At 44.4% G+C, this 26607-nt stretch overlaps 2 protein-coding genes across 5 annotated transcripts; both read right to left on the reverse strand.

Annotated features, from left to right (window-relative positions):
• Positions 1-240: 240 nt before the first annotated feature.
• On the reverse strand, positions 241-25762 carry LOC137542840 (E3 ubiquitin/ISG15 ligase TRIM25-like). Of its 4 annotated transcripts, none has more exons than XM_068264639.1 (2): positions 25676-25762; positions 241-2393 (listed from the first exon to the last, which is right to left on the reverse strand). In XM_068264639.1, exon 2 carries the CDS (start codon positions 2280-2282, stop codon positions 375-377), a length of 1908 nt encoding a protein of 635 aa, XP_068120740.1. In that variant the 5' UTR covers positions 2283-2393; positions 25676-25762; the 3' UTR covers positions 241-374. The 4 variants fall into 4 exon arrangements, with proteins under 4 accessions (XP_068120740.1, XP_068120738.1, XP_068120739.1 ...); XM_068264637.1 differs by lacking the exon at positions 25676-25762 and adding an exon at positions 25530-25606; XM_068264638.1 differs by lacking the exon at positions 25676-25762 and adding an exon at positions 7931-8017.
• On the reverse strand, positions 24358-26115 carry LOC137544691 (E3 ubiquitin/ISG15 ligase TRIM25-like). The gene has a single exon (XM_068265787.1). It carries the CDS (start codon positions 26113-26115, stop codon positions 24358-24360), a length of 1758 nt encoding a protein of 585 aa, XP_068121888.1.
• Between the last annotated feature and the right edge of the window lie 492 nt (positions 26116-26607).

Below are 26607 nucleotides of genomic sequence, written 5' to 3' on the forward strand. Positions count from 1 at the left end.
TTCCTCTACATGCGTCTATCAGCGCTTATCTCCGCCTCTCCCCCGCCCCTCTCAGTGAAGGAAGACTGAGAGGGGCGGGCGGAGGCGGAGATACGCACTGATAGACCCCTGTAGAGGCAGAGCTGTAGCTGAAAGCTCTGCCTCTCACGGAAGCGCTCCCCTCAGTGAGCCCCGGAGAGTTTGGGGGGATTTAGTTAGATTTCAGCCGTCATGTTGAACAGCTTTTTGCAATAAAAACCTGCATTTTTGGAGACTTCAGAGTCTCTTTAAAAGTATAATTTGAGTTAGCTTTGATTCAATTTTATAGAAATTGTTATAGAAATTTGAATACACTAGAAATTCAGACCACTAGCATTGATTGGACATTGATTCAGTTATAATTCTTTCCCTGTGATGTCACCAGTTGCCGGATCTCTCACCTCACTTGGTGTCCCCCCAGATATCTTTATAGAGCCTACCCATACACATAACACAGCATGGAGGGGCTCAGTGAAGGCAGCAGTGAAGGTGTGGATGTGTCTGATCGGGTCACACAGGGCATAAAAGGAGATCTGCCCTGCCTCATAATCCAGATCTACCCCAACTTTATCACTGGTGATCGTATCAGATAACTGGATCGCTTCCCTGTCATGGATCACCTTGTACTGATTACACCAACTCTGCAAACACCAGGACTTGTTATTACTTCCAACATCTATCTGATCTCCTCTCCTGGCTATACTGGGGTAACACATCCCGACTATCCAGTATTCTGATCCCCCAACATCCACTTCCCAGTAATGTCGCCCTGAGAAGAATCTCTGGCTGCTCAACACCTGAGGGGAATACTGGAATCTCTCTGGTGTATATGGGTGATTCTGGCTTCTCTCTGTCTTGGATGCAGTTTTCCCATCAGCTGATATATGTAAATTATTATTAGCTGTGTTTACATCCAGTAGTATGTCTGCATACACTGACAGCCCTGATGTTAGGAGTACAGCCCCAATATCTGTCCCTCCAGCCTGGTGCTGTGTGTTTCTTGCGGCGGGGGTGGGTTGGGGGCGTGGCCTGGATAGTTTAGCAGTGATGGGAACTTTGTCCTCTGTACTAGAATGTGGATAGGCCTGTCTGTCTGTATGTTTCTGCACAATTACCCCAGACATGATATCAGATACAAATGTTTGTAATTTGTGCATGACGCTTGTCGGACTTATTGGCTCCCCAGCCTGGTGCTCTGTGTGTTGTGTGGTGAGGGGTGAGGCCTGTGTGTCTGTATGTTTCTGCACAATTACCCCAGATATGATATCAGATAGCCCTGTGTGTAATGTGTGTGAGATGCCGGCCACATCCAGATCCCCTCCATCATGGAGCTGTTTATCATGTCTCTCTCTGTCCTCCGTGTCACACAAGTCACCTGTGTCTGATTCCTGTAAGACAGTCAGTGGATCAGTCATGTTACACAGCTCCTCAATGTGACGCATCTTCCTGGACAGCTCCTCCTTCTTTATTTCCAGCTGGCAAATTACATCATTATACGATTGTGACACCTGCTGTGCCTGCCTGATGATGTCACTCAGGACTCTCTTCTCAAGATCGTCCAGCTGTCTCCTGAGGTCTATAAACAAGGCAGTAAGTCTCTCTGTTTCACCATCTGCTTTTTCTTGTGCTTTTCTCTTGCGTTCCTCCAGACTCTGGACTCCTTTCTCAGCCTCCTCTGTGTCTGCTATCAGTTTCTGCAGATCATTTGTCAGCTTCATCTTCTTTTTCTCAGAAGCCACAGCCAGTGTCTCCACTTGATGTACACGGTGTCCCTCTGCTGAACAGTAAACACAGATACAGGCAGCATCCTCAGTGCAGTAATACTCCAGGAACTTCTTATGGACGGAGCATTTCCTGTTCTCCAGGTCAGTGTTGGGGTCACATAAGACGTGTTCTGGTGCCTTGCTGTGGACTCTCAGGTGATTGTCACACAGAGAAGCATCACACAGTAGACAGGACATAATAGCCGGTATAGCAGAGTGAATACAGTAAGTACATCGGACTCCGGCCTCCTCCTGATCTGGCTGAGTAGACAGGAAACTCTCTCCTATGTTCCTCAGGGCAATGTTCCTCTGCAGTGCCGGCCGCTCCATAAATTCATCTCTACATTCAGGACAGGAATAGCCTCCAGACCCCTCCTGTGTATCCAGGAGACGATCAATACAGACCCGGCAGAAGTTGTGACCACATCTCAGGATTACAGGATCGGTATAAATGCTCAGACAGACGGGACACTCCAGCTCCTGGCTCAGATCAGACGCCATTGTTGGCAGTAGAAAGGGAGGAAACAAAAGTGAATGTCTTGTTCTCGGAATCTAGTAGTTGCATACGTACATTTTCACAGGGCAAGGCCGAGAACTTTTCTGCTAAGTTTTCTGAAAAAGAAAAAAGTAAAGTAGGTGAGGACCAACAAACAGAAGGTACATCTTACTAATATTACAAATGCGAAAGTTTGGATGTTTGGATGTTTGGATTTTTGGATGTTTGTTACTCGATCACACAACAATGGCTGAACGGATTTGAATGAAATTTGGCACACATATAGGGCATTACCTGGAATAACATATAGGATACTTTATATCCCCATAACCAAAAAGTGGGCGGAGACAAATACAAATTTCACTGGGAAAATGTAAACTGCAGCCATTTTTACACTGTTAACAGTAGGGTTCTCAAACTTTGCACAGTTTGTCACTGGGTGACTGGGATTAATATTTAGAAAAGTGGGTGGAGCCTCCAAAAGCCACTCAAAATTCACCTATGGATTTCCAAGGGGAATATTTAAATGCTGCTATTCTATATTGCACTGTTAATGGCACAAGCCCCAAACCTGGTACAGTTGGTCATTAGGTGACTGGGGTTCAAATTCAGAAAAGGGGGTGGAGCCACAAACAGCCAATCAGAATTGTTTCATTTCAATGCAAACTATTGATGCCAAAGACCGCAAATCGCACAAACTGGGTCATTGAGTAATTGTGTTTTAGGGTCAAAAAAAGTGGGTGGAGCCAACACCAGCCAAATACATATCTAGGCAATGCTGGGCCATCAGCTAGTAATATATAATTCATATCTATAATTCATTTTCTAGCCATTCTTCCTCTAATAGAGGACGCATTGCCCCCAGTAAATCATGAAGCAGGTGCTTTCAGTGCTGGCTGTGTAGGCTAGCGCCTGACATGTGCGGTGCTGTAGCACTAGTGCTGTAGTGTGTACCCCGAGCACAGGTAGTTTGGGGTTCCGCCGATCACCGGACCCCTAATTACTTCTCCCTCTGATTTTTATATGACTCGGATGGGGAATAGCATTTTACACTGTTGGGAATTTGAGCAGCAGCAGGGTGAGCCATCATTCCTTTCACCCTGTGCCCAACTCACTGGCGGCGTATACATACAGTATGTGCATGTAAAGCATACCTCCCAACCTCTGAAGACAGGAAAAAGGGATGTAAGACCAAATCCTACCACACCTTCAGCCTTGCCTAAATCTTAGATATGATGCTCCCCCCTCTAAAGTTCCTTGTTTCCTAGTGGTCCCCTCTCCCACCCCTTTACAGTGGTGTCCAGTGGTCCAACCAGCTATATACATTTCCCTGGTGTGTAGTGGTTCCCCCTTTCTACCCTATATTGCTTCCCTGGTATCTAGTGGTTCCCCCTTCCTCCCACATATAGCTTACCTGGTGTCTAGTGTCCCCCCCTCCACCACCAATAATCACTCGTGTCCAATGGTTCCCCCCTTTTTCCCTCATATGGCTTCCCTGGTGTCTAGTGCTTACTCACTCCCCCAATATATCTTCCACAGTGTCTAGTGCTTTCCCTTCCCCAACATATCCTTCCTGATTTCTTGTGTCTTACCCCCTCCCCACTATATCTTCCCTGGTGTCTAATGGTTTCCCCTCTCTCCCCCATTAAAGGTTCCCTGGTGTTTCGTAGTTTCCTTCCTTCTTCCCCAATAAAGCTTCCTTGGTATCTTGTAGTTTCCCCCCAACCTCATTACCATAGCTTCTCTGGTGTCTAGTGGTTCCCCCTTCTTCCCCAATAACTCTTCCCTGGTGTCTTGTAGTTTCTCCCTCCCTCATTACCATAGCTTCCCTGGTGTCTAGTGGTTCCCTTTCTTCCCCAATAACTCTTCCCTGGTGTCTTGTAGTTTTCCCCCCTTCATCCACAATATAGTTTCCCTGGTAGTGTTAGTGGCCCCCATCCTATGCTTCCCCACGTCAGTCTATGCAGAGTATGGGTGCAGCGGAAGCATTGCTTCTCTCACCTCTGAAGTCCACACTGCGCAAGTGGCTGCCACCGCGCACCTCTCACTCTAGTGCTGGCTTCCCCTTTTACATTGTGTAATTTCACACAACGTGAGGTGATTGACATGCTGGGCGCTAGAAGGAAAGGTGAGTGAAGACAGGAGTGCAGAGCTCACATCGCTGGTCCCTGGCAGAGAAGGTGCACTGCTTCTGCTGCGCCCATACTGTGTATAGATGTACATGGAGAGCACAATAAATAGGATATGGGGGGGGGGGCTGCTGCATGACCATACCTCCCAAAACCTGGGAGAGACCCAGGCCAATTGGGAAGGTGGAGAGGTATGAATAAGTATCCAATAACCTAATATAATGAATAGTATAATGCAATGCTAACAAAATAATAACAGCTTTACTGATTAACCATATAGTAAACTTTTTTGTTTGCAATATGTAAATGAACTACTTAAAGGGGCACTATGGTGAAAAATTGTAAAATTTGAATGTGCAAACATACAAATAAGAAGTACACATTTTTTTCCAGAGTAAAATGAGCCATAAATGACTTTTCTCCTATGTTGCTGGCACTTACAGTAGGTAGCAGAAATCTGACAGAACCATTAGGTTTTGTACTAGTCCATCTCTTCATGGAGGATACTCAGGGATTTATTTATTTTCAAAAGCACTTAGCGAATGGCAGTTGCTCTATCCAACTGCCAAAAACTGTGTAGGGAGCAGGGAAGCTGGACAGCATAATTGTTTAAAGAGGAACTCCAGTGAAAATAATGTAGTAAAAAAAGTGCTTCATTTTTTACCATAATTATGTATAAATGATTTAGTCAGTGTTTGCTCATTGTAAAATCTTTCCTCTCCCAGATTCACATTCTGACATTTATTACATGGTGACATTGTTACTGTGGGCAGGTTATTTAGCTGTTTCTAGCTGCTCTGTCTGTTACAGATAGCTAATAACAGCTATTTCCTGTCTCTGAACATTGTTACATTGTGGCAGTTTGCCAGCAGTACCGCGGTATTCAGAGCCTCTTGTGGGAGGGGTTTCAGCACAAAATCAGTCACACAGCGCCCCCTGATGGTCTGTTTGTGAAAATCATTGTCTTTCTCATGTAAAATGGGGTATCAGCTACTGATTGGGAAAAAGTTCAATTCTTGGTTGGAGTTTCTCTTTAAATCCTTTTTAGGGAATATCTTTATGAAGAATAAAAGCCTTGCTGAGAATCCCCTATGAAGAGATGGACTAGTCCAAAGCCTGTCGCTTCTGTCAGATTTCTACTACCCACTGTAAGTGACAGCAACATAGGAGAAAAGTCATTTATGACTCATTTTACTCTGGAAAAAATGTACTTCTTATTTATTTATGTTTGCACATATTTTAAAGAGACTCTGAAGCGAGAATAAATCTCACTTCAGAGCTCATAGTTAGCAGGGGCATGTGTGCCCCTGCTAAACCGCTGCAATAGCGCCGCTAAACGGGGGTCCCTTGACCCCCAAACCCCCCACTGTGACACTTGGTCGCAGACTTGGTCGCTCCTGGAGGCAGGGCTAACGGCTGCAGCCCTGCCTCCAGTCGCGTCTATCAGCGGCGCATCGCCGCCTCTCCCCTGCCCCTCTCAGTGAAGGAAGCCTGAGAGGGGCGGGGGAGAGGCGGAGATACGCGCTGACAGACGCGCGTGGGGCAGGGCTGCGGCGGTCAGCCCTGCCCCAACCAGGAAGCGCTCCCCCGCATTACGGAGGGAATTTGGGGGATCAGGGACCCCCGTTAAGCCGCGGGATAGCAGCGGTTTAGCAGGGACACACGTGCCCCTGCTATCTATGAGGTCTGAAGCGAGATTTATTCTCGCTTCAGACTCTCTTTAAATTTTACAATTTTTCGCCATGGTGAAATTTGGATTTATACTTTTTCTGACCTTAGGCCAAATATGTTAATACTCTCATTCCATGTGCAGCCCCCTCTTCCAGGTGTAACTTCCATGTAGTGCAGCCCATCTCTTTGATATATAACTTGCTTGGGATTCAGCTCCCCATTTGCAGCCTTCTCTTTCTTATGCAGCAACCCCTTTTTCATGTCCAGCTACCCCCCGTGGGCTGCAGCCACCCAAGGCCCGAACCTTTGTGGCTTTTCTTTAAATCTGGCTCTGGGCATCGATACGTCCTAAGATTCCACTTCTGTATCTACTGCTAAAAATCCACAAATGATTGACTCTCATGGACACCAAGCACAAGGTCTTACAACTCCAGACAGCTAGTGCTAGACTCGGTCCACCCATTGAGAAGCACATGATCCAGGGTCGCCTGCAGAAGCTTCTGGGCTCCATACTGGGAAAACTTACTGGCCCCCCTCATGCCAGATCACAATCTGCAGAAAACTGCTCTTTAAATGCCTGAACACACGGGCGCTCTTGTGCCCGCCTTTCATCTTTCATCTGTAAGGTCTGGGGCACACTAGAGAGCCTTTTTGAAAGATTTTAGAGTTTTGCGAATCGCTGGCACTTGTAAAAAAGCTTTGCTAATGCCAGGCTATGGTGAGAGCGATTGCGGTTTTGGAAATTGTAATTGCATTTTGTGAGCATTTGTAATCACTGGAAAATGCAGCTGCAATCAAATACAAAGTGTTACACCAGGGGCGGCTCCAGGATTTTTCTATTGAGGGTACTATGCAGGTGCCAGACCAACTTCTACTGTAGCACATGACCTGCGGTGCGTGGAGAATGGGCGTGTCCATGCACTGGAAATAGGGTGTGTGTGTGTGTGTGTGTGTGTGTGCATATATGTATATTACATACACACCAACTAACTTTCATGTACTTCACATGCTCTGTGATGTGCATGGACATATGAAACTTTCATATAAACCACATGACAGGATGCATTTTTACAGATAAAAGTTCAAAGTAGCTTGCGTTCAGTCCATACATCCACTGACGTCACTTCCTGCTACGCCGCAGGAAGTGACGTCAGTGGAGCGCACGCTGGCCTGGAACGAGGAAGAGGTGAGTAATCCCCGCCCGTTGCCTCTTACAAATAGCTGCAGCCAGCACAGACCTTTTTAAAGCTGGAGGGGAGCGGAGGATGGGGGACCCAGGCGAGGGAGGGGGGGTCCGACCCCCGGCCCCGCCGCTAGGCCCAATACCCCCTTCCTGCCCGCTATCCTCTCCAGCCCGGGCGGCCCCCCACAACAACGGCTTGGGGGGGGGGCTTGGGGGGGGGCGGTGGCGGCAATTCCTTTGAAAATTGCCTCAGGCGGCAAAAAGTCTAGGGCCGGGCCTGTGTGTAAGGGGCTGAAAGAGACCAAAAAACCTCCATACTAAGGTAAACTTATGAACAGGAGTTCCAAGATGATAACTTACTCATGCAGTCAGTACTGTCTCCACTTGGGGAGTGGTGGGGATTGAAGTGAATAATGATGAGAAGATGCATTCACAAGGAGGGGGGTCAAGTGGTCTCTGTGAGAAACGGAAAGCTGGTGCTGCTATTGAATGACACAATTATACCAGCAAGCATCCCCTCAGAGCTTGTAGCTCTGGGCAAGTGTCTGATAAGTGCCTTCATGTGCTTCATGGTAAAAACCCCTTGTCGGGGCCCTAGAATTCTCCATGCCCCATAGGTCCCTCCCTCCACTGATGGTCTATCTTTGGCCCTGACATGATTAATACAGACCTGGCAGAAGTCTCAGGATCTTTAGGATTGGTATAAACACTCAGACAGACAGGACACTCCAGCTCCTTCTTTAGATCAGCAGACTTCACCACTGGCAGTAGTAGAAGGAAATTAATGTTCTTATGTTCTTGTAACCCAGAATAACCAGTTACATCACTTTTTTTTTTTTTTTTACAGGGTGAGGCTGAGATTCTTCAGATTCTTTGCTACTAACTTTTCGAAAAGTTGCATTACTAAAAACCAGTACAACTAAATATTTTTTGTAAGGTTTTTAGGTATCCTAAAATTACATGACTAAAAGCACTACTTACAACAGTCTCACATGAGGTCTTGAGAAAAACCCCAAACAATAAAAAAAGAGACCTTGCATACAAGAAGGGCATCAAGAGATTTTGGTGCGCGGTAAAGTCTTTAACCTAGAGTGACTTTGTGAACAAGCCAAGTGGCGAGTGGCGAGTAAGAAGAAGCATCCGGTATACAGTGAAACACCCGTTATGTGGAACTCAGGCATTCGGAAGTAGGGATGATTGGAAAGAGCAAATTCCGTTCCGCCGGAAATCACGGATTCCGTCAGTGATAAATTCCATCACTATGAAAATTCCGGCGGATTTGTACGAAATTCCGCGGAATTCCGGATTCCATCGGAAAAATTGAAAAAAATCACTAAAGTAACCTTGTTTATCCTATATGATAGCCCATAGACCCTATTAACTGATCCCTTAGTCCTCCTCAGGGAGGAGGGTCTCATCTTCCAGGGAATTGTAGTATTGCAAAAGCCAACTTACATACCGTGGCTGGGAATTGAACCCAGGTCTCAGTGTGTGGTAGGTAACTCACTTAACCACTATACCATCACCAACACTACATGCTTAAGCCAGCCTAGCATGTACCATTATGATATATCCAAGAGAAAAATTAGCTTGCTTAAGGATTTGTAGCATGTCAAAAGCCAACTCACATTGGCTGAGAATAGAACCCAGGTCTGAGTGTGTGGTAGGTAACTCAGCATGTAGTGTTGGTGGAGCTAAGTTTTATATGATAATAAACTATTGGAGTTCCGTATTGTTTTTACATATTTGGTGAACCTATTGACTGAGAACGGGGACACTGACACTGACAAACTAACCCCACTATTTAGGCAGGGGTCACACTTGTCTATTTTTGTGCGTGTTTTCTGCACAGAAACACTGATTTAAACAGAGAACTGATGTTAATCAATGGGCTGGTTCAAACTTAAAGGAAATCCAAGGTGAAAATTAAACTGATGAAAATTACAATAGTACCTATTCTCCTCCTCTTAAAAATGACTTTTTAAGACATCCCACAGTTTTATTTTAAATTAAAATCAACTTCTTACGTTATTACGGTTTCACTGTCTCTGCTCAGTGACACCTTCATTGAAGTATGTCAGAGCTAAAATGAATGAGCTATTGATCCTTTTTATCTCTTTCCTGCTCTTAGAAGCCCTTTAATGACAGGAAATTGTTTTATGCCTGTAATTCCTCATCAGTGAGGGTTATGCTATAGTCAGACCCAGTCCCGACCCGGACAGAAACTGTCTCTGTGACAGAGAAAGAAAAAAAGGAACACAGCCTAGTTATTTGTGTGCTCAGCGCTGTATATACACATGTCTATCTCATCATGTCACATGTCACCTCGGATGTCCTTTAATGCATTTTTTTGTGTACAGAAGAAAACAATTACATTATTTTGTTTTCTCCGCTCTGAGCACCGCAGTGCACACAGCTAGTCTCTGACTCACCACTATTAGGAGAGGGGGTAGCATGGCTCAGAAAGTGGATTCTGGCTTTGCTGGACCCCATGGTAGGAACATAGATCCCCTTTCTTCATATTATAGTTGTGTGTCTAATCTTTCCATTGCTTCCCAACGTTTGAACCAGTTTGCTAATGCCCAGCGTTTCCCAGCTTAAAGCGGATCCGAGGTGGAAAACTAACTATTGCAAGTAACTTGTCTATATATCTTATCTAAAGTTTAGATAATTTACACAGCAAATCTATCTGCAAACAGCTTCAACAGTATATGATTATTTATCCCTGTAATCAAATGAGAGCAACTATATTCTGCTTGTCATCATTACACAGTCAAGCTGCTCTGCATCTCCACCCCTCCGCCTGTGAAAACTCCCCTCCCCTCTCCTCTCCGCCCCCTTTCCACTGAAATCTCTGGCTGGTAATGCCTCCTCCTACGGGAAACGCCTCCTCCTCCCCAGGCTGAGCACCCATGAGCAATTGCTACAGAATGCCTAGGCGCTGGAGGAGCTGTGGGCATGGTTTGTTTAGTTTATAGGGAATTAGGGCATTAAAACAATAATAAAAAAAAAAAGTATTAGGCTTCAGGAATGCCCTATAAACTAAAGGGGCACAATTATGAAATGTGTAAAAGTTCATCCACTTTAATAATGCCCTGAAATGTGTGTTGGCTTTCTTGTACCCCCATAGTGAGCCCCCTGCATTATAGGGCCCCCAGTAATGAGTATCTAGAGAGAAATAAAAAAAGGTGTGCAGAAATAGTGGTGGGCAAACTTCCCAAAAATCTGTTTGCCGATGGTCCAGGAACAGTTATGCGACCGTTCGCAAATGAGTGAACTGCCATAGACCTCAATGGGCAGGCGAACGCTAACACCTATAGCAGGACCGGCTTTACCATAAGGCACGGTAGGCACGTGCCTACACGCGCTTGATCATGGAAAGGCGGCTCTCTTTCCTCTCTGATTAACTCCCTACTTCCCTATGCAGAGTCCAGCTGAGAGTGTAAATGAGAGGTTACTCACCCAGCTCTTGGCTTTCCACTGACCAGATCACCCATCACTCAGAGGCACCTCTAGCTATCTAGCTACTTAATATTGACAGTCCTTCTAGCTACCTAATACTAAGGGGCACCTGTAGCTACCTATGATGGGCAAGGGAAGAACACATGCGGTGCAGTTTGGGGGTTTGTAGGTTCATGGAGGGCGGAGTCTAAGGTGCCAAGACATCTGTACCTAAAGGCTCCTGTAAGGAAAATCTGGGCCTGACCTATTTCTGGCCACAAAACTGTTGTAAAGTTGTTTAAAAGTCCTAACACCTGGACAGTGGCATGCCGAAGGGGGATACATGGCAAAATTTCCACTAAAAAATACATATTTTACGCAGTTGTGTTATAATATGTAAAGGGCAGAAATCACATAACATTTCTAAATTTGTGGGAAAAAAAAGTGCTTTGAAACATCGGACGTGTACACGTCGATCAGGTAGTGTAAGGGTTAGGCCTGGTTCACACTGACAAACAACACACTGTGTTTACCACACTGTAGACAACTGCAAAGAGCTTTATTGATAACATCAGAAGAGGGAATAATTGTTTTTACTAGTTGACACCTCCTGGATGTAAAAGTTAGTCCTCTCTTGTGCCAATATTTGTATAGTGTTGACTTGTATGCACGTTATGAGACTCGGGAGTGCACATGATTGCGGTTTTCCAACCCCTGCCACACACATGTTTGAAAAATTATGTTTTGTTGCAGCAGAGGCTGGAAGAATTTGGCATATACATTTGGAAAATTATTTTTTTGGCATGCACTGTAGCAGAGGCCAGAAGAATTTGGCATATAGATTTACATTTTTTGAAAAATTAGTTTGTTGTATCCACTGTAGAAGAGGCCGGAAGAATTTGGAATATACATTTGGAAAATTATTTTTTAGTTTCCATTGTAGCAGAGGCCAGAAGAATTTGACATATACCTTGCCATTTTTGAAAACATATTTTTTGTTATATCCACTAAGGCAGAGGCCAGAAAAATTTGGCATATACATTTAAAAAAAAATGTATTTGTTGCAGCCACTGTGGCAGAGGCCAGAAGAATTTGGCATATACATCAACATTTTTTAAAAATAATTTTTTGTTGCATCCACTGAATCAAAGGCCAGAAGAATTTGACATATAGATTTACATTTTTGAAAAATGACATTTAATGATGAACTGCGGTGCCAGTGAGGTAACAGCAGTGGTGGACACTCAGGTGTTTTTTTTTTCAACTGAATGTCACTTAACTCAGATAGTCACTTAAAGCGGAATATAACCCTGCATTTCAACTTTGCTCTAAAACATTATTTACAGCATATTATATGCAACCAGCATTTTTTTTTACTAGACCAGCATTGGAAGGGTTACACAGGGCTTTAAAGTTCCGTGGAGAGATATGCAGAAGTTCAGATTGTTACATTCTATTTAGTTAAATGTATCTATTGAGAAATGTTACACACTCTTTGGCTGTCCTCCAGCTCCTTCTCAGTCAGAGAGAGTGAGTCACATTCAACACTTAGATCTTAGATACATTTATGTAAACAAAATGTATCTGGGTCAGCTTCAGATGCGTCTGCAGAAATCTCCAGGAACTTTAAAGCTCTGTGTAACCCTTCCATTGCTGGTCTAGTAAAAAAAAAAATGCTGGTTGCATATAATATACTGTAAATAATGTTTTAGAGCAAAGTTGAAATGCAGGGTTATATTCCGCTTTAACTCAGACAGTTAGGTTTATGCAAACACCACAAACACTACAAGGAGCAGCGCACTTCTCCAACCGCTAAAGTGCATTGGACACACAGAACAGCAAGCTACCTACGCTATCACTCACTCAGCAGAGCTCTCCCTATTCTACCAAGTACAGCAGTCACAGGCAGAATGTAAAATAGCTGCTGTGCTTGCACTTTTAAACGGGGGGAAGGTCCAGGAGGGAGAGATACTTCATTGGCTGCCATGTGTCTGCTGACTCTGGGATGAGGGGTCAATTTTCGGCTCCATGCAAATTAATTAGGGGGGGGGGGGGGGGATTGATGATCATGATCTATTCACCGGTAGGCAAACGGGCGCACTGCCAATGATCACCAAGAACTGTCCGCCGGTGAACGGTTCAGGCCATCACTATGCACTAAGTGACCGAGACCAGGGCAGCTCAAAGAGAGAGACTAAAGTAGTACAGAGAGAAGAGACTAAGGTGACAGAGGGAGGGAGAAACCCAAGTGGTGAATAGTGAGGAGGGAAGAAGAGAGAGGAAGAAGAGGAAGAGAAAAGTCATTAAATGACATTTTGGTAAAAATGCAAACACAAGGAAGAAGGTTGAGTGGGTAGATGCAGGAAATACAGGCACACAAGAATGCATGTGAAAATATATGTATGTAAAAAAATGCAAATGTGCAAAAGATTGGCAAATTGGAGTTGAAGAATATACACTTCATATGACATAAACAAATTGATGCATTAAATGATAAAGCCAGCTACTACAAGTGTGCACCATTCCTCCACTTAGCGGTGACTCAGACAGCAATAAAAACCACTAACTATATAAGCATTGAAAAAAAATTCACGAAAAAAAACTTGATGGGAATTGTCAGGAGTCTAACTCGACATGCCATATGTATGTGGAGCAAGACTCCACATACCTCTGATCAGGCCTGGATTCACATCACAGGAGCCTATAGGCACACATATCCTGGCACCCTAGACTTCGCTCTCCACAAACCCCCAGCTGAACCGCAACGCAAGTGTGCTGGCTGACCCAGCTGTGATTTCTACCTTATCAGTCATAGGTAGAGCTAGTGGTGCCCTGACTGAAGGGAGATCTTGTACAATAATTACAGAGGCGCCAGCAGAATAAAAACAAGAACTGTTTTAAAAACAATAAAAAAACAAGGGGGTAAGGGTGGACTTACCTCCCCAAATTCCAAACACAACCACTGTGGTCAGTATGCAAAAAACATTTAAGCTACCTACGCTATAATCTGTACTCCAAGTAAAACAACTGCAACGCGTTTCGCGGGTCTCAAGCCCACTTCTTCAGGCAAAATACAAAAAGGAGCAGCTTAAAATGCATGATTTTCTGCACAGACAAGTGTCATCTCAGCTTAAAGCAGTGTTTCTCAAACCAGGTTAAGCTGAGATGACACTTGTCTGTGCAGAAAATCATGCAGCTGCTCCTTTTGGTATTTTGCCTGAAGAAGCGGGCTTGAGACCCGTGAAACGCGTTGCATTTGTTTTACTTGGAGTACAGATTAAATGTTTTTTGCATACTGACCACAGTGGTTGTGTTTGGAATTTGGGGAAGTAAGTCCACCCTTACCCCCTTGTTTTTTTATCGTTTTTAAAACAGTTCTTGTTTTTTTTCTGCTGGCGCCTCTGTAATTATTGTACATTGTTATCCACTTGGTGGAACACCCCCCTTCTTTTTCCTGCTACAGAGAGCGACTTCTTAACCTGAGTGGGGACAGGTCTAATATCCCCATATGTGCATATAGTGGTTGCCTGTATACCGGCAACCCGTGTTTGTGAGTATATCTCTATTTGCTTATCATACTGCCATCTAATATCATCAATAATACACTATTGGGGGCTCCCGTTTCTGTTTTTTTGTCTCCTTACATGAAGGGAGATCTTGTCAGTGCAATGCTGAGAGCAGGGTGACTAAACTCTCATTTAAGCTCTGCTCAGGACTCTGCATAGGAATGAAGGGAGACACTAGGGGAGGGGAGTGAGATGCCCCTCCATCATCAGGCGCCTCTAGGCGCCCGCCTACAGTGCCTTATGGTAAATCCGTCCCTGGCTCTGATACATAATTATGTCTCCCACCTAAACTCTACCATGCTCCCCGGGGCCTCTGCACATTTGTGGCTGGATTGTACTGGGGACAGCCTTGTGACACCGTGGTCCCCCATGGGGATCAAGAGAGCGATCGGCCGGCTGGAGGAGAGGGAGGGAGGGGAAATAAATAAATAAATAGCCAAATTTAATAAAAATAAAATAAGATAAATATTTTGAAAAAAAAAATAAACACATGTGGAGAGCTCTGTTGGTGGGGTGAAAAGGAGGGGGGTCGGGGTGTCACTAGTGTGCTGTGGCGTGCGGCCCTGCAGCTTGGCCTTAAAGCTGCAGTGGCCTATTTTGACAGAAATAGCCTGGTCTTTAGGGGGGTTTAGCACTGTGGTCCTGAAGTGGTTACATTTTCACCAGCCATTTACATTTTTTTATAACTTGTGCACATTATTTACAGTGGCTTGCAAAAGTATTCGGCCCCCTTGAAGTTTTCCACATTTTGTCATATTACTGCCACAAACATGAATCAATTTTATTGGAATTCCACATGAAAGACCAATACAAAGTGGTGTACACGTGAGAAGTGGAACGAAAATCATACATCATTCCAAACATTTTTTACAAATAAATGACTGCAAAGTGGTGTGTGGGTAATTATTCGGCCCCCTGACTCAATACTTTTTAGAACCACCTTTTGCTGCAATTACAGCTGCCAGTCTTTTAGGGTATGTCTCTACCAGCTTTGCACATCTAGAGACTGAAATCCTTGCCCATTCTTCTTTTCAATGCAGCTCCAGCTCAGTCAGATTAGATGGACAACGTTTGTGAACAGCAGTTTTCAGATCTTGCCACAGATTCTTGATTGGATTTAGATCTAGACTTTGACTGGGCCATTGTAACACATAGATATGTTTTGTTTTAAACCATTCCATTGTTGCCCTGGCTTTATGTTTAGGGTTGTTGTCCTGATGGAAGGTGAACCTCCGCCCCAGTCTCAAGTCTTTTGCAGACTCCAAGAGGTTTTCTTCCAAGTTTGCCCTGTATTTGGCTCCATCTATCTTCCCATCAACTCTGACCACCTTCCCTGTCCCTGCTGAAGAGAAGCACCCCCAGAGCATTATGCTGCCACCACCATATTTGACAGTGGGGATGGTGTGTTCAGAGTGATGTGCAATGTTAGTTTTCCGCCACACATAGCGTTTTGCATTTTGGCCAAAAAGTTCCATTTTGGTCTCATCTGACCAGAGCACCTTCTTCCACTTGTTTGCTGTGTACCCCACATGGCTTGTGGCAAACTGCAAACGGGACTTCTTATGCTTTTCTGTTAACAATGGCTTTCTTCTTGCCACTCTTCCATAAAGGCCAACTTTGTACAGTGCATGACTAATAGTTGTCCTATGGACAGAGTCTCCCACCTGAGCTGTAGATCTCTGCAGCTCGTCCAGAGTCACCATGGGCCTCTTGACTGCATTTCTGATCAGCGCTCTCCTTGTTCGGCCTGTGAGTTTAGGTGGACGGCCCTGTCTTGGTAGGTTTACAGTTGTGCCATACTCCTTCCATTTCTGAATGATCACTTGAACAGTGCTCCGTGGGATGTTCAAGGCTTTGGAAATCTTTTTGTAGCCTAAGCCTGCTTTAAATGTATCAATAACTTGATCCCTGACCTGTCTGGTGTGTTCTTTGGACTTCATGGTGTTGTTGCTCCCAATATTCTCTTAGACAACCTCTGAGGCCATCACAGAGCAGCTGTATTTGTACTGACATTAGATTACACACAGGTGCATTCTATTTAGTCATTAGCACTCATCAGGCAATGTCTATAGGCAACTGACTGCACTCAGACCAAAGGGGGCTGAATAATTATGCACGCACCACTTTGCAGTTATTTATTTGTAAAATATGTTTGGAATCATGTATGATTTACGTTCCACTTCTCACGTGTACACCACTCTGTATTGGTCTTTCACGTGGAATTCCAATAAAATTGATTCATGTTTGTGGCAGTAATATGACAAAATGTGGAAAACTTCAAGGGGGCCGAATACTTTTGCAACCTACTGTATATTATTAACTATAATCAGCAATATTAGACATAATGCCCCTTTAATGACATGTGACAGGTCACAGAGAAGAGTCAGCCAGTGAGGATGAAGATGGGAAGCATGGACAGACCAGCATATCGAGACAGGTGAGTTGCAATCTAGCCAAAAACAGTGCAGGGGCCTAGGAGAGCAGTCGGAGGGAAACCTGGGGGTGCGGTTACACAGAAGGGTCCAAGAAATGCTTGGAGACCCTGGGCTTATTGCCCCTTTGCTTTAACTGTTTGCCCCAGGCAAGACTTCCTAACACTGCAGGGTAGCCCCTTGAGCTACCCTTAGTGGCTGCAGCTCTTGAGTGCTTTGAGTCCAACAGGAGAAAGTCGCTACACAAATGTTCAGATTATTATTATTATTAGCTCTGCCTTCTGCTTTCAGAAGCACATTTTTATTTGGCATCGATTTTTCAGTAGAGGAGCCTTCTGGGTCTCCTTAGCCCAATAAATTGGTAACAACTCTACCTTGCAAGCCCTGTATTTCAGTGCTTCTCAAGTGGTTAGCATTTAACCACTTGGCGACCACGTCACGCATTCACTTATTGAAGAGCTTTACAAAAACCGCGGCGCCCACCCGAGCGCCGGGAGGAGAAAAAAACTCCTCAAAAAACGCCAAACGCGAAAGCGAATGAAACGCAATGTGAATAAGCCCTTAATATATCAAGGGGGTCATCATTAGGACCTCAGAGGATAATTTTTAGTGATGCTGCTATAACTATAACTTGGAGATTTGTGTGCATTGCACAGGATGTAGGACAAGTTACATTGGTGATAAGTACAGACATCGGTATGGGTAAGCCACACAAGGTACGCAGTAAATCTCCCTGAAGCACTGCGGAGCCTTGCTAAGAAAAAAAAATACTTTCCAAACAGGTGCTGGCTCCAGGTAGGAAGCAGCCCCTGCTCTCCTACATCAAAGGTGATTTAATGTAGGCGCATGAAGGGATTTGACCACTTCCGGATCCTTGGTACATATATATATACGTCTCTGTTTACTTCACTTGCGGATCTGGTGTGTATATATACGCACTGTTTACTTACTACCACCATTCCCAATCGCCACACCATTTTCATTCGCAATCACCGCAATTGTGCCTTTCCAGGATCGGGGTATGAGAAACACCTCTACCCAACCCCGATCACTGTGCCTGTGATGAATGGGAGCTTGGGGCAGTGAGACGCAGCTCTCATTCAAAACCGAAAGCATACTCATACATGCACTAGTTCCTGTCTACTGTTAACAACAGACAGGAACTAAGTGTAGTGCCATCTTGTGGCCAAATACATCATTATACATTTTTACATAGAAAAAAAAATTGAATAAATTATTATTTTTTAACCTCTTTACCTTTACCCCATAGTTAGCAAAATAAAACACTTATAAAAAAATAAAAAAAATAAGATAAAATAAAAAAAATGCATAATTTAAAAATAACCCTACATAGTTACCTTAGGAACTTTTTTTAACCTCCCTGGTGGTATGATTCCTTCCTGATTTTAGGGTCTAAAAACGGTACAATTTTTTCATGTACTTTTAGACCCTAAAAGCAAGAGATAATCATGTCATCAGGAGAGAGCCCGGAGCAGCCCCTCACCTCCCTGGGATGCAACGCTGCAGTTCTCCCTCTGTCCTCCGCAGGGCCGGCGCTTCCACAGAGGCAAAGGGGGCAATTGCCCCAGGGCCCCAAAAAGCTGTAGGGGCCCCCAAGGTGTCTCCCCCCTTCTCCAGCGATGGTGATTGGTGACCCTATTCATGCCTGCAGGGAATGAGGAAGAAAAGAAGTAAAGAGCATAGAGCACGGTGCTGCCTCCTGTGTCCTGCCTGGATTAGAGAAGACTCTGCTATGTGTACGGTAAAAGAGAAGGAGAATAATGAGGACCCCAACAATGCTTTAGGACATATGATGGACACCTAATAATATTGTGTAACTGAAGGGGGTGGGATTGGGCCTGGAAGCCAGCTCGGGGGCCCAGTGTGGTGAATTTGAATGTATGAGATGGGGTTGTGCTAATGGGGCCCCCTCAAGTTACTTTTGCCCCAGGGCCTCAGTGTAGCTAGAACCGGCCCTGGTCCTCCTCCTGGTGGTGCTGTAACCCTATAGTGAGATTGCTGGCTGTCGTCATGATGACAGTCAGCGTTCACACCAGGGGGATACAGAGCCTCCGTGCACAGGAAGAGGAATGGATCGCCCAGGAGGAGAGTGAAATTGCCCGCTGCGTGTAATGCTCTGCATGGACCTCCCAGCGGCTACCACAAGTGTAGCTCGGGGTTACCGCTCGGAGCTGTGGTTTTCCACCTCGAGTATAGCTCGTGGCTAATGCTAAGGAGGTTAATATGTATGTCATGAGGGTATATTACTGTTGCTTTTGTAAATAAAGGCTTGTAATTATTGTCATGATATAAAAAAAACACTAAAAAAGAAAATACACCTTTATATCCAAATAAAATATTATCACCATGCATTGTACTAGAAACACAAATTAAATGTTGTAATAACTGGGACAAATCTACAATAGCACTTTTTTTTTCTAAACTACAATGGCTGAAAGCTGAGAATTTATGAATTTTTACAATGTTTTTATTCCCTGTAAAATGTATATAAAATAAAATATTTCTTAGCAAAAAGTACTGCCCAAAGAGAGCCCAATTTGTCCTACAAAATATAATGTATAGATCATTTCAGGGTGATAAGTAGCAATAAAGTTATTGGTGAATGAATGGGAGGAGCATGATGTGAAAATTGCTCAGGTTTTGAAGGGGAAAAAAACAGTGGTAGGGAAGTGGTTAATATATCTTCTATCTATATATATTTAATAGGCTAAGTGCCTCAACATTCAAGCAAGAAGAAGTATCGCCCTGCCCCCAGGAGCGGTCCAAGCAAGAAGAAGGGGCTGGGCCAAGCAAGAAGAAGAAGTAGCGCCCTACCCCCAGGGGCGGTCCTACACTTGCCGCCGAGCTGGAGGGGGTAGCGGGCAGGAAGGGGGTATTGGGCACAGCGGCAGGGAGGGGGGTCGGACCCCCCCCCCCCTCCCTCACCTAGGTCCGCCATCTGCGTTTCTCCTTTAGCTTCAGTTCTATGGAAAACAAAAGTTTGCTTTCTTGGAACAGAAAGAATTTGCGATAATTCAGGTTGGAGTGAGCTTGAGGTGTCTCCCAGTGCATCACTGCTGAATATATGCAATTTAACCATTGTTGTCCTTAAAAGCTAAACATTGCATTCCAGAGGTTCTGGAGGTGTGTTTAGCTTCTAAGGGCAACAATGGTTAATTTGCATATATTCAGCAGTGATGCACAGAGAGACATCTCAAGCTCACTCCAACCTGAATTATCGCAAATTCTTTCTGTTCTAAGAAAGCAAACTGTTGTTTTCCATAGCATTTTAGTAAGGGGGCTTTTAGGACCATTGTAGCCCCTTACACACTCCAATGAGTTCTGGTTCACCATGAGCTTGCTACGAGTATGCTACGCCGCGGGTAGGCTAGTGTAATATCAATAGGGTACCTCATACTTGTACTTAACTTGTACTCCTGATTTTTTTGTCTGTGTTATCATCAGTGCATGATAAATATTATGGAATTAGACTTAAATAAATAAAATGCTCTTTAAAGTGACCCAGAGATGAAAAAAAGGAAAGATTTGATACTTATCCAGGGCTTCCTCCAGCCCCATAAGCTCGTCTGAGTCCCTCGCCGTCCTCCTGCGGTCTGCCCTTCAGCCGGGATCAGCCCTGGTAACAGGCTCAGTCTCATCCAGTCTGGGTCTTCTGCACATGCGCGTACCTCCCACGTATGCGCAGTATACCCAGACTGAGCCCGACTGAGCCAGTTACCGGGGCTGATCGTGGCTGAACCGCGGACCGCGGAAGGACGGTGTGGGACTCAGACGAGCTTATGGGGCTGGAGGAAGCCCTGGATAAGTATAAAATCTTTCCTTTTTTTCATTTCTGGTACTCTTTAAAAAAACACCTGGGGTCCCACTGGAATCCCTCCTTGGTATGGTCCATTTTATCCACACATAAAGATTTAAGATTTGATGCAAACAATGATAGTTTCAAAAACCCAAAAACATAATTTAAGTAATCTACCGCATCACACAGTTCAGAAATGACAAAAAATAGGGTCCCTCAGAGGCCCTAAGTTTGGTAAATTAGGCTGATGAGCTAGAGATAGGGAGGGAATGGGATATGGAGGCTGCCATATGGATTTCCTTTTAAACAATTCCAGTTGCCTGGCAACCCTGCAGAGCTCTTTAGCTGCAGTAGTGTCTGAATCACACATCTGAAACAATCATGCAGCTAATTTTGTCAGAAACATCTCATCTGCATGCTTGTTCAAGGTCAGAACGAAGCAGCTTCCATAGGTCTAGCGCCTCGGCCTTCGGGGAATACTGGGTTACTATGCAGTACTCCCCTTCTGGCATCCGGCCAAACAGGAAGTGACTCATGCTTGTGGTCACTTCCTGTTTTGGGTATACGGACGTGCACGGAAGCGCATGAGTGTCGCAACTTCACCGCACCGCCACCGCCAACATTTTTTAAATACCTGCATTGCCATAGACTTTCATGACTTCTGGTCTGCCGCATGTCTATGCAGATATGCACGGCAACGTAGTTATGGAAGCGCATCAGATTAAGCACTTTCAGGGCACTGCACCGCAGATAACATGAAAGCACCCATAGATTTTCATTGCCTTGCAGGAGCAGTGCGATAAAGTGCTGCTACGCACCACGCCAGTGTGAAAGGGCCCTGAGAGTGTATGCCTGAAGTTACAAGATAAGAAAACAAGTGAACAAATAGTACTAATCCTACTAAGAGCTTGACAGAATTCAGTTTTTCACAAGTGTGACGTTAAACATAACACAGATTTCAACCCTTGAAAGACTTACGAGGCAAATGACAGAAAAAAAGTTAATTACCTTACTGCAATAGCAGACCTCAGGGCAGACCATCTGCGGCTCCCTTGTACTTTCTAGCTGCTCTGTTTTCTAAATCTAGTTATCATTAGAGGCCCCAACCCAGCCCAGGGTCGCCTTATCTCAGGGCAATTACAATCGCCGCTTTAAAAAAATCCTCTGCCTGCGCAATTTGCATAGCTGCTACTGCGGCTGCGCAGGATTACAGCTCTGCCCACGGCACATTGCCGCTCTGTATACTCTGTTATACGTCATGTGGGCGTCACCACATGACCGCCCACATGACTGACTGCACGTCAAGCCAGCCATGCCCCCTCAGCAGAGAATACCAGCGCTGAACACATGATAACTGGATTTAGAGAACAGAGCAGGTGGAAAATACAAGGGAGCTGCAGATCGTCTGCCTTGAGGTCTGCTATTGCAGTAAGGTAATTAACTTTTTTTCTCTCATTCGCCTCTTAAGTCTTTTAAAACTCAAATTAAGCATCCAGGACTCCAAGAAAGTCCAATTTAGACTTACTGCTACAAATTACTTATCTCATATGTTTATTTTAACTTCAGATTTGCTTTCATACAATTTTATAGAAAAAAAAAATGGTAAAGGGGAACTGAAGTAAGAGGTATACGGAGGCGTGGCAGGGAAAAAAGGGCGCACAGCTCTAGTGGACTAAAAGGGCGCCGCCATAGACTGCAATACAAAATATTGGCTATTGGGCGCCCGACAGGAAACAAGGGCGTCCGAGAAATAGCGGTTACAGGGATCGTGTTAACAAAAGTTTCCGTTTATACAAAAAGGGTTATAACAAACATCATTTACAAGATCGTTTTGACTGTGTGTTATACTTATTTTTTCGTTTTTTAAATCTCGCTTATAGGAGCTATAACTTATTTTTCCGTTTTTACATTTTGATTGCAGGACTGTTACAAGTAAATGTTCGTTTACAGTACTATTAACAGATTAAGGTTTATAAGAAATAGCGTTTACAAGTTCGTTTACAAGTTCATTTTGATGTTGTGTTATACTTATTTTTTCATTTTTAAAATTAGTTTATAGGAACGCTTACAGGACTGTAACAAGTAAATGTTCGTTTACACTACTTTTAACATTTAAAAGTCGTTTACATACGCATACTGCTTAAATACCAATGTATATACCGTTTTCAACCTTATACCAATGTGTAAATACTGTTTTGAACCTTATTGTATTAGAAATACATCATACTTGGTATTAACTTTGTTTTTTACACTTATAATGCGTTGATTATAGTTAGTAAAATATCGTTTTTAATATTACTGTTATTTTAAGATTTTTTTTAATGCTTACGTGATATATAATTTTATGTATTTATAATATTAATATTGTATATGTCATTTTAAGACTATTTAATGTATTACAAATATACAAATTATTGGTTAGGGTTAGGCACTATCAGGGGGGTCTAGGGGTTAGGGATAGGTATAGGGAGGGTTATGTATAGTTACAGTGCAATATACAGCACCATGGGGTGATTAGGGTTAGGCGCCACCAGGGGGGTGGTTAGTTTTAGGCACCATCAGGGGGGTCTTAGGTTTAGACACCACCAGGGTAGTCTTAGGTTTAGGCACCACCAAGGGGTTGGTTAGTTTTAGGCACCAGCAGGGGGTTGGTTAGTTTTAGGCACCAGCAGGGGGTTGGTTAGTTTTAGGCACCAGCAGGGGGGGTCTTAGGTTTAGGCACCATCAGGGGGGTTGGTTAGTTTTAGGCACCACCAGGGGGTTGGTTAGTTTTAGGCACCACCAGGGGGCTGGTTAGTTTTAGGCACCAGCAGGGGGGTCTTAGGTTTAGGCACCACCAGGGGGGTCTTAGGTTTAGGCACCACCAGGGGGGTTTTAGGTTTAGGCACCACCAGGGGGGTCTTAGGTTTAGGCACCACCAGGGGGGTGGTTAGGGTTAGGCACCACCAGGGGGGGGGGGGGTCTAGGGGTTAGGGATAGGTACAGGGAGGGCTGTGTATGAGAGTAAGGTTAGATATAGTTACAGCACAATATGTGTAATATATACAATTTATTACATTATGTGTATTAATACAAAGGGGTGGTCTAGGTGTTAGGGATATGGAGAAGGAGAGATCTGTGTGAGCTTACAGTTAGGTATAATTGCTGTGAAATACCTTTAAAATCTACTATTCTATTACTATGCTTAATAGCAGTGTAAATATCGTTTTTATTATAGACGCTATTTGAAGTTTTAATACACTATCCGTTTGTTATTATACACGCCATTTCACGTTTCATTCAACAACACGTTTATGTTATACACGCAATTTGACATTTTACAACAGAATACGGTTGTTGTTTTAGACGGTATTTTGCCGTTTAATATACGTTCATTACAGCGATACAGCACTATATTTTCGTTTACAACGCAACTAAGGGAAAACATTGTTTTACATTATAACTTATAAATTCGGCTACATCCCGCGCCCTTTTTTCCATGCGCCCTTTTTCAATATACGCATACGGAGGCTGCCATATTTATTTCCTTTTAATCAATACCAGTTGCCTGGCAGCCCTGCTGGCCTATTTCTCTGCAGTAGTATCTGAATCACACCAGAAACAAGCATGCAGCTAGTCTTGTCAGATCTGACATTAATGTCAGAAACACCTGATCTGCTGCATGCTTGTTCAGGGGCTATGGCTAATAGTATTAGAGGCAGAGGATCAGCAGGAGGGCCTGGCAACTGGCATTGCTTAGATGGAAATAAATATCGCAGCCTCCATATCCCTCTCACTTCAGTTGTCCTTTAACAGCAGGATTTTGGACAGCTAGCACTGACTGGATGATACAGTCACAATTCTATCTATGTATTCGGCATAACCAGTGTGGAGGATCTCTCCTGATTTCCCCAGAAATTCTTATAGCACCTCCCTGTACACATAACCCAGCATGGAGGGGTTCAGTGAAGGCAGCAGTGAAGGTGTGGAGCTGTCTGATCGGGTCACACAGGGCATAAAAGGAGATCTGCCCGGCCTCATAATCCAGACATATCCGGACTCTATCACTGGGGATCATGTCAGGTACCCGGATCACTTTCCTGTCATGTATCACTGAGTACTGATTATAAAACCTCTCCAAACACCAGGACTTGTTATTATATCCAATCACTGATTGATCTCTCCTGTCTATACTGGGGTAACACATCCCGACTCTCCACCATACTGATCCAGAAACATGCACTTCCCAGTAATGTCGCCCTGAGGAGAATCTCTGGCTGCTCAACACCTGAGGCCAATCCTGAAATCTCTCTGGTGTTTCAGGGTGATTCTGGCTTCTGTCTGCCCTGGATGCAGATTTCCTGTCATCTGATATACGTAGAGTATTAGCAGCTGTGTTTACATCCAGTAATATGTCTGCGTACACTGGCAGCCCTGATGTTTGCTGTGCAGCCCCAATATTTGTCCCCCCAGCCTGGTGTTGTGCGGTGGGGGTGGGTTGGGGGCGTGGCCTGGATAGTTTAGCAGTGATGGGAATTTTGCTCTCTGTAGAAGAATGAAGAGAGGTCCGTGTGTCTGTATGTTTCTGCACAATTACCCCAGATGTTTGCTGTACAGTCACCATATCATATAGTCTTGTGTATAATGTGTATAAGATGCCACTCCGAAACATTTTCCCCCCAGCCAGGCGCTGTGTGTGTTGTGCAGTGGGGATGGGTTGGGGGCGTGGCCTGGATAGTTTAGCAGTGATGGGAACTTTGTCCCCTGTAATAGAATGTGGATAGGCCTGTGTGTGTTGTGTGGTGGGGGTGGGTTGGGGGCGTGGCCTGGATAGCTCAGCAGTGATGGGAACTTTGTCCTCTGTACTAGAATGTGGATAGACCTGTGTGTCTGTATGTTTCTGCACAATTACCCCAGACATGATATCAGATAGTCCTGTGTGTAATGTGTGTGAGATGCCGGCCACATCCAGATCCCCTCCATCATGGAGCTGTTTTTCATGTCTCTCACTGTCCTCCGTGTCACACAAGTCACCTGTATCTGATTCCTGTAAGACAGTCAGTGGATCAGTCATGTTACACAGCTCCTCAATGTGACGCATCTTCCTGGACAGCTCCTCCTTCTTTGTTTCCATCAGTCTGATTACATCATCATATAAAAGTGACACCTGCTGAGCCCACCTGGTGATTTCATTAAGGGCTCTAATCTCCAGGTCTTCCAGCCATGTTTTCACATCTCTAAACAAGGTAATTAGTTCCTTTGTTTCACTCACTGCTGTTTCTTGTGCTTTTCTCCTGTGTTCCTCCAGACTCTGGACTCTTTTCTCAGCCTTCTTTGTCTCTGCCATCAGTTCCTGCAGATCATGTCTCAGCTTCTTCTTCTTCTTATCAGAGGCATATTCCAAAATCTCCACTTGATGTCCTCCATGTTCCCTTGCTAAACAGTAAACACAGATATAGGCAGCATCCTCAGTGCAGTAATACTCCAGGATCTTCTTATGGACGGAACATTTCCTGTTCTGCAGGGAAGTGTTGGGGTCACATAAGACATGTTCTGGTGCCTTGCTGTGGACTCTCAGGTGAATATCACACAGAGAAGCGTCACACAGCAGACAGGACATAACAGCCGGTACAGCAGAGTGAATGCAGTAAGTACAGCGGACTCCGGCCTCCTCCTGATCTGGGCTGAGTAGACAGGAAACTCTCTGCTATCTTCCTCAGAGCAATGTTCCTCTGCAGTGTCGGCCGCTCCATAAACTCCTCTCTACAGTGAGGACAGAAATAGCCTCCAGACCCCTCCTGTGTATCCAGCACACGATCAATACAGTCCTGGCAGAAGTTGTGGCCACATCTCAGGATTACAGGATCTGTATAAATGCTCAGACACACTCCAGCTCCTGGCTCAGATCAGCAGATGTCATTGCTGCAGTAGAGAAGAGGAAATGAAAGTGAAAGTCTTGTTCTTGAAATTCCGCACACCCAATTGCATAATTCTTTTCACGGGGTGAAAATATTTTTTCTCAGAAAATCTTTGCTGCTAACTTTTCTCATGTTACTTAAACTATATATACATATTTACAGTATGTATGAACAGTATAGTATGAAACAGTGGA

The sequence above is a fragment of the Hyperolius riggenbachi genome, chromosome 2, assembly GCF_040937935.1.
Source record: "Hyperolius riggenbachi isolate aHypRig1 chromosome 2, aHypRig1.pri, whole genome shotgun sequence".
Classification (NCBI taxonomy): Eukaryota; Metazoa; Chordata; class Amphibia; order Anura; family Hyperoliidae; genus Hyperolius; species Hyperolius riggenbachi.

Coding starts and splice junctions, on each gene's coding strand:
- LOC137542840 (XM_068264639.1), bottom strand. CDS start 2,282: ATGGCGTCTGATCTGAGCCAGGAGCTGGAGTGTCCCGTCTGTCTGAGC.
- LOC137544691 (XM_068265787.1), bottom strand. CDS start 26,115: ATGTCCTGTCTGCTGTGTGACGCTTCTCTGTGTGATATTCACCTGAGA.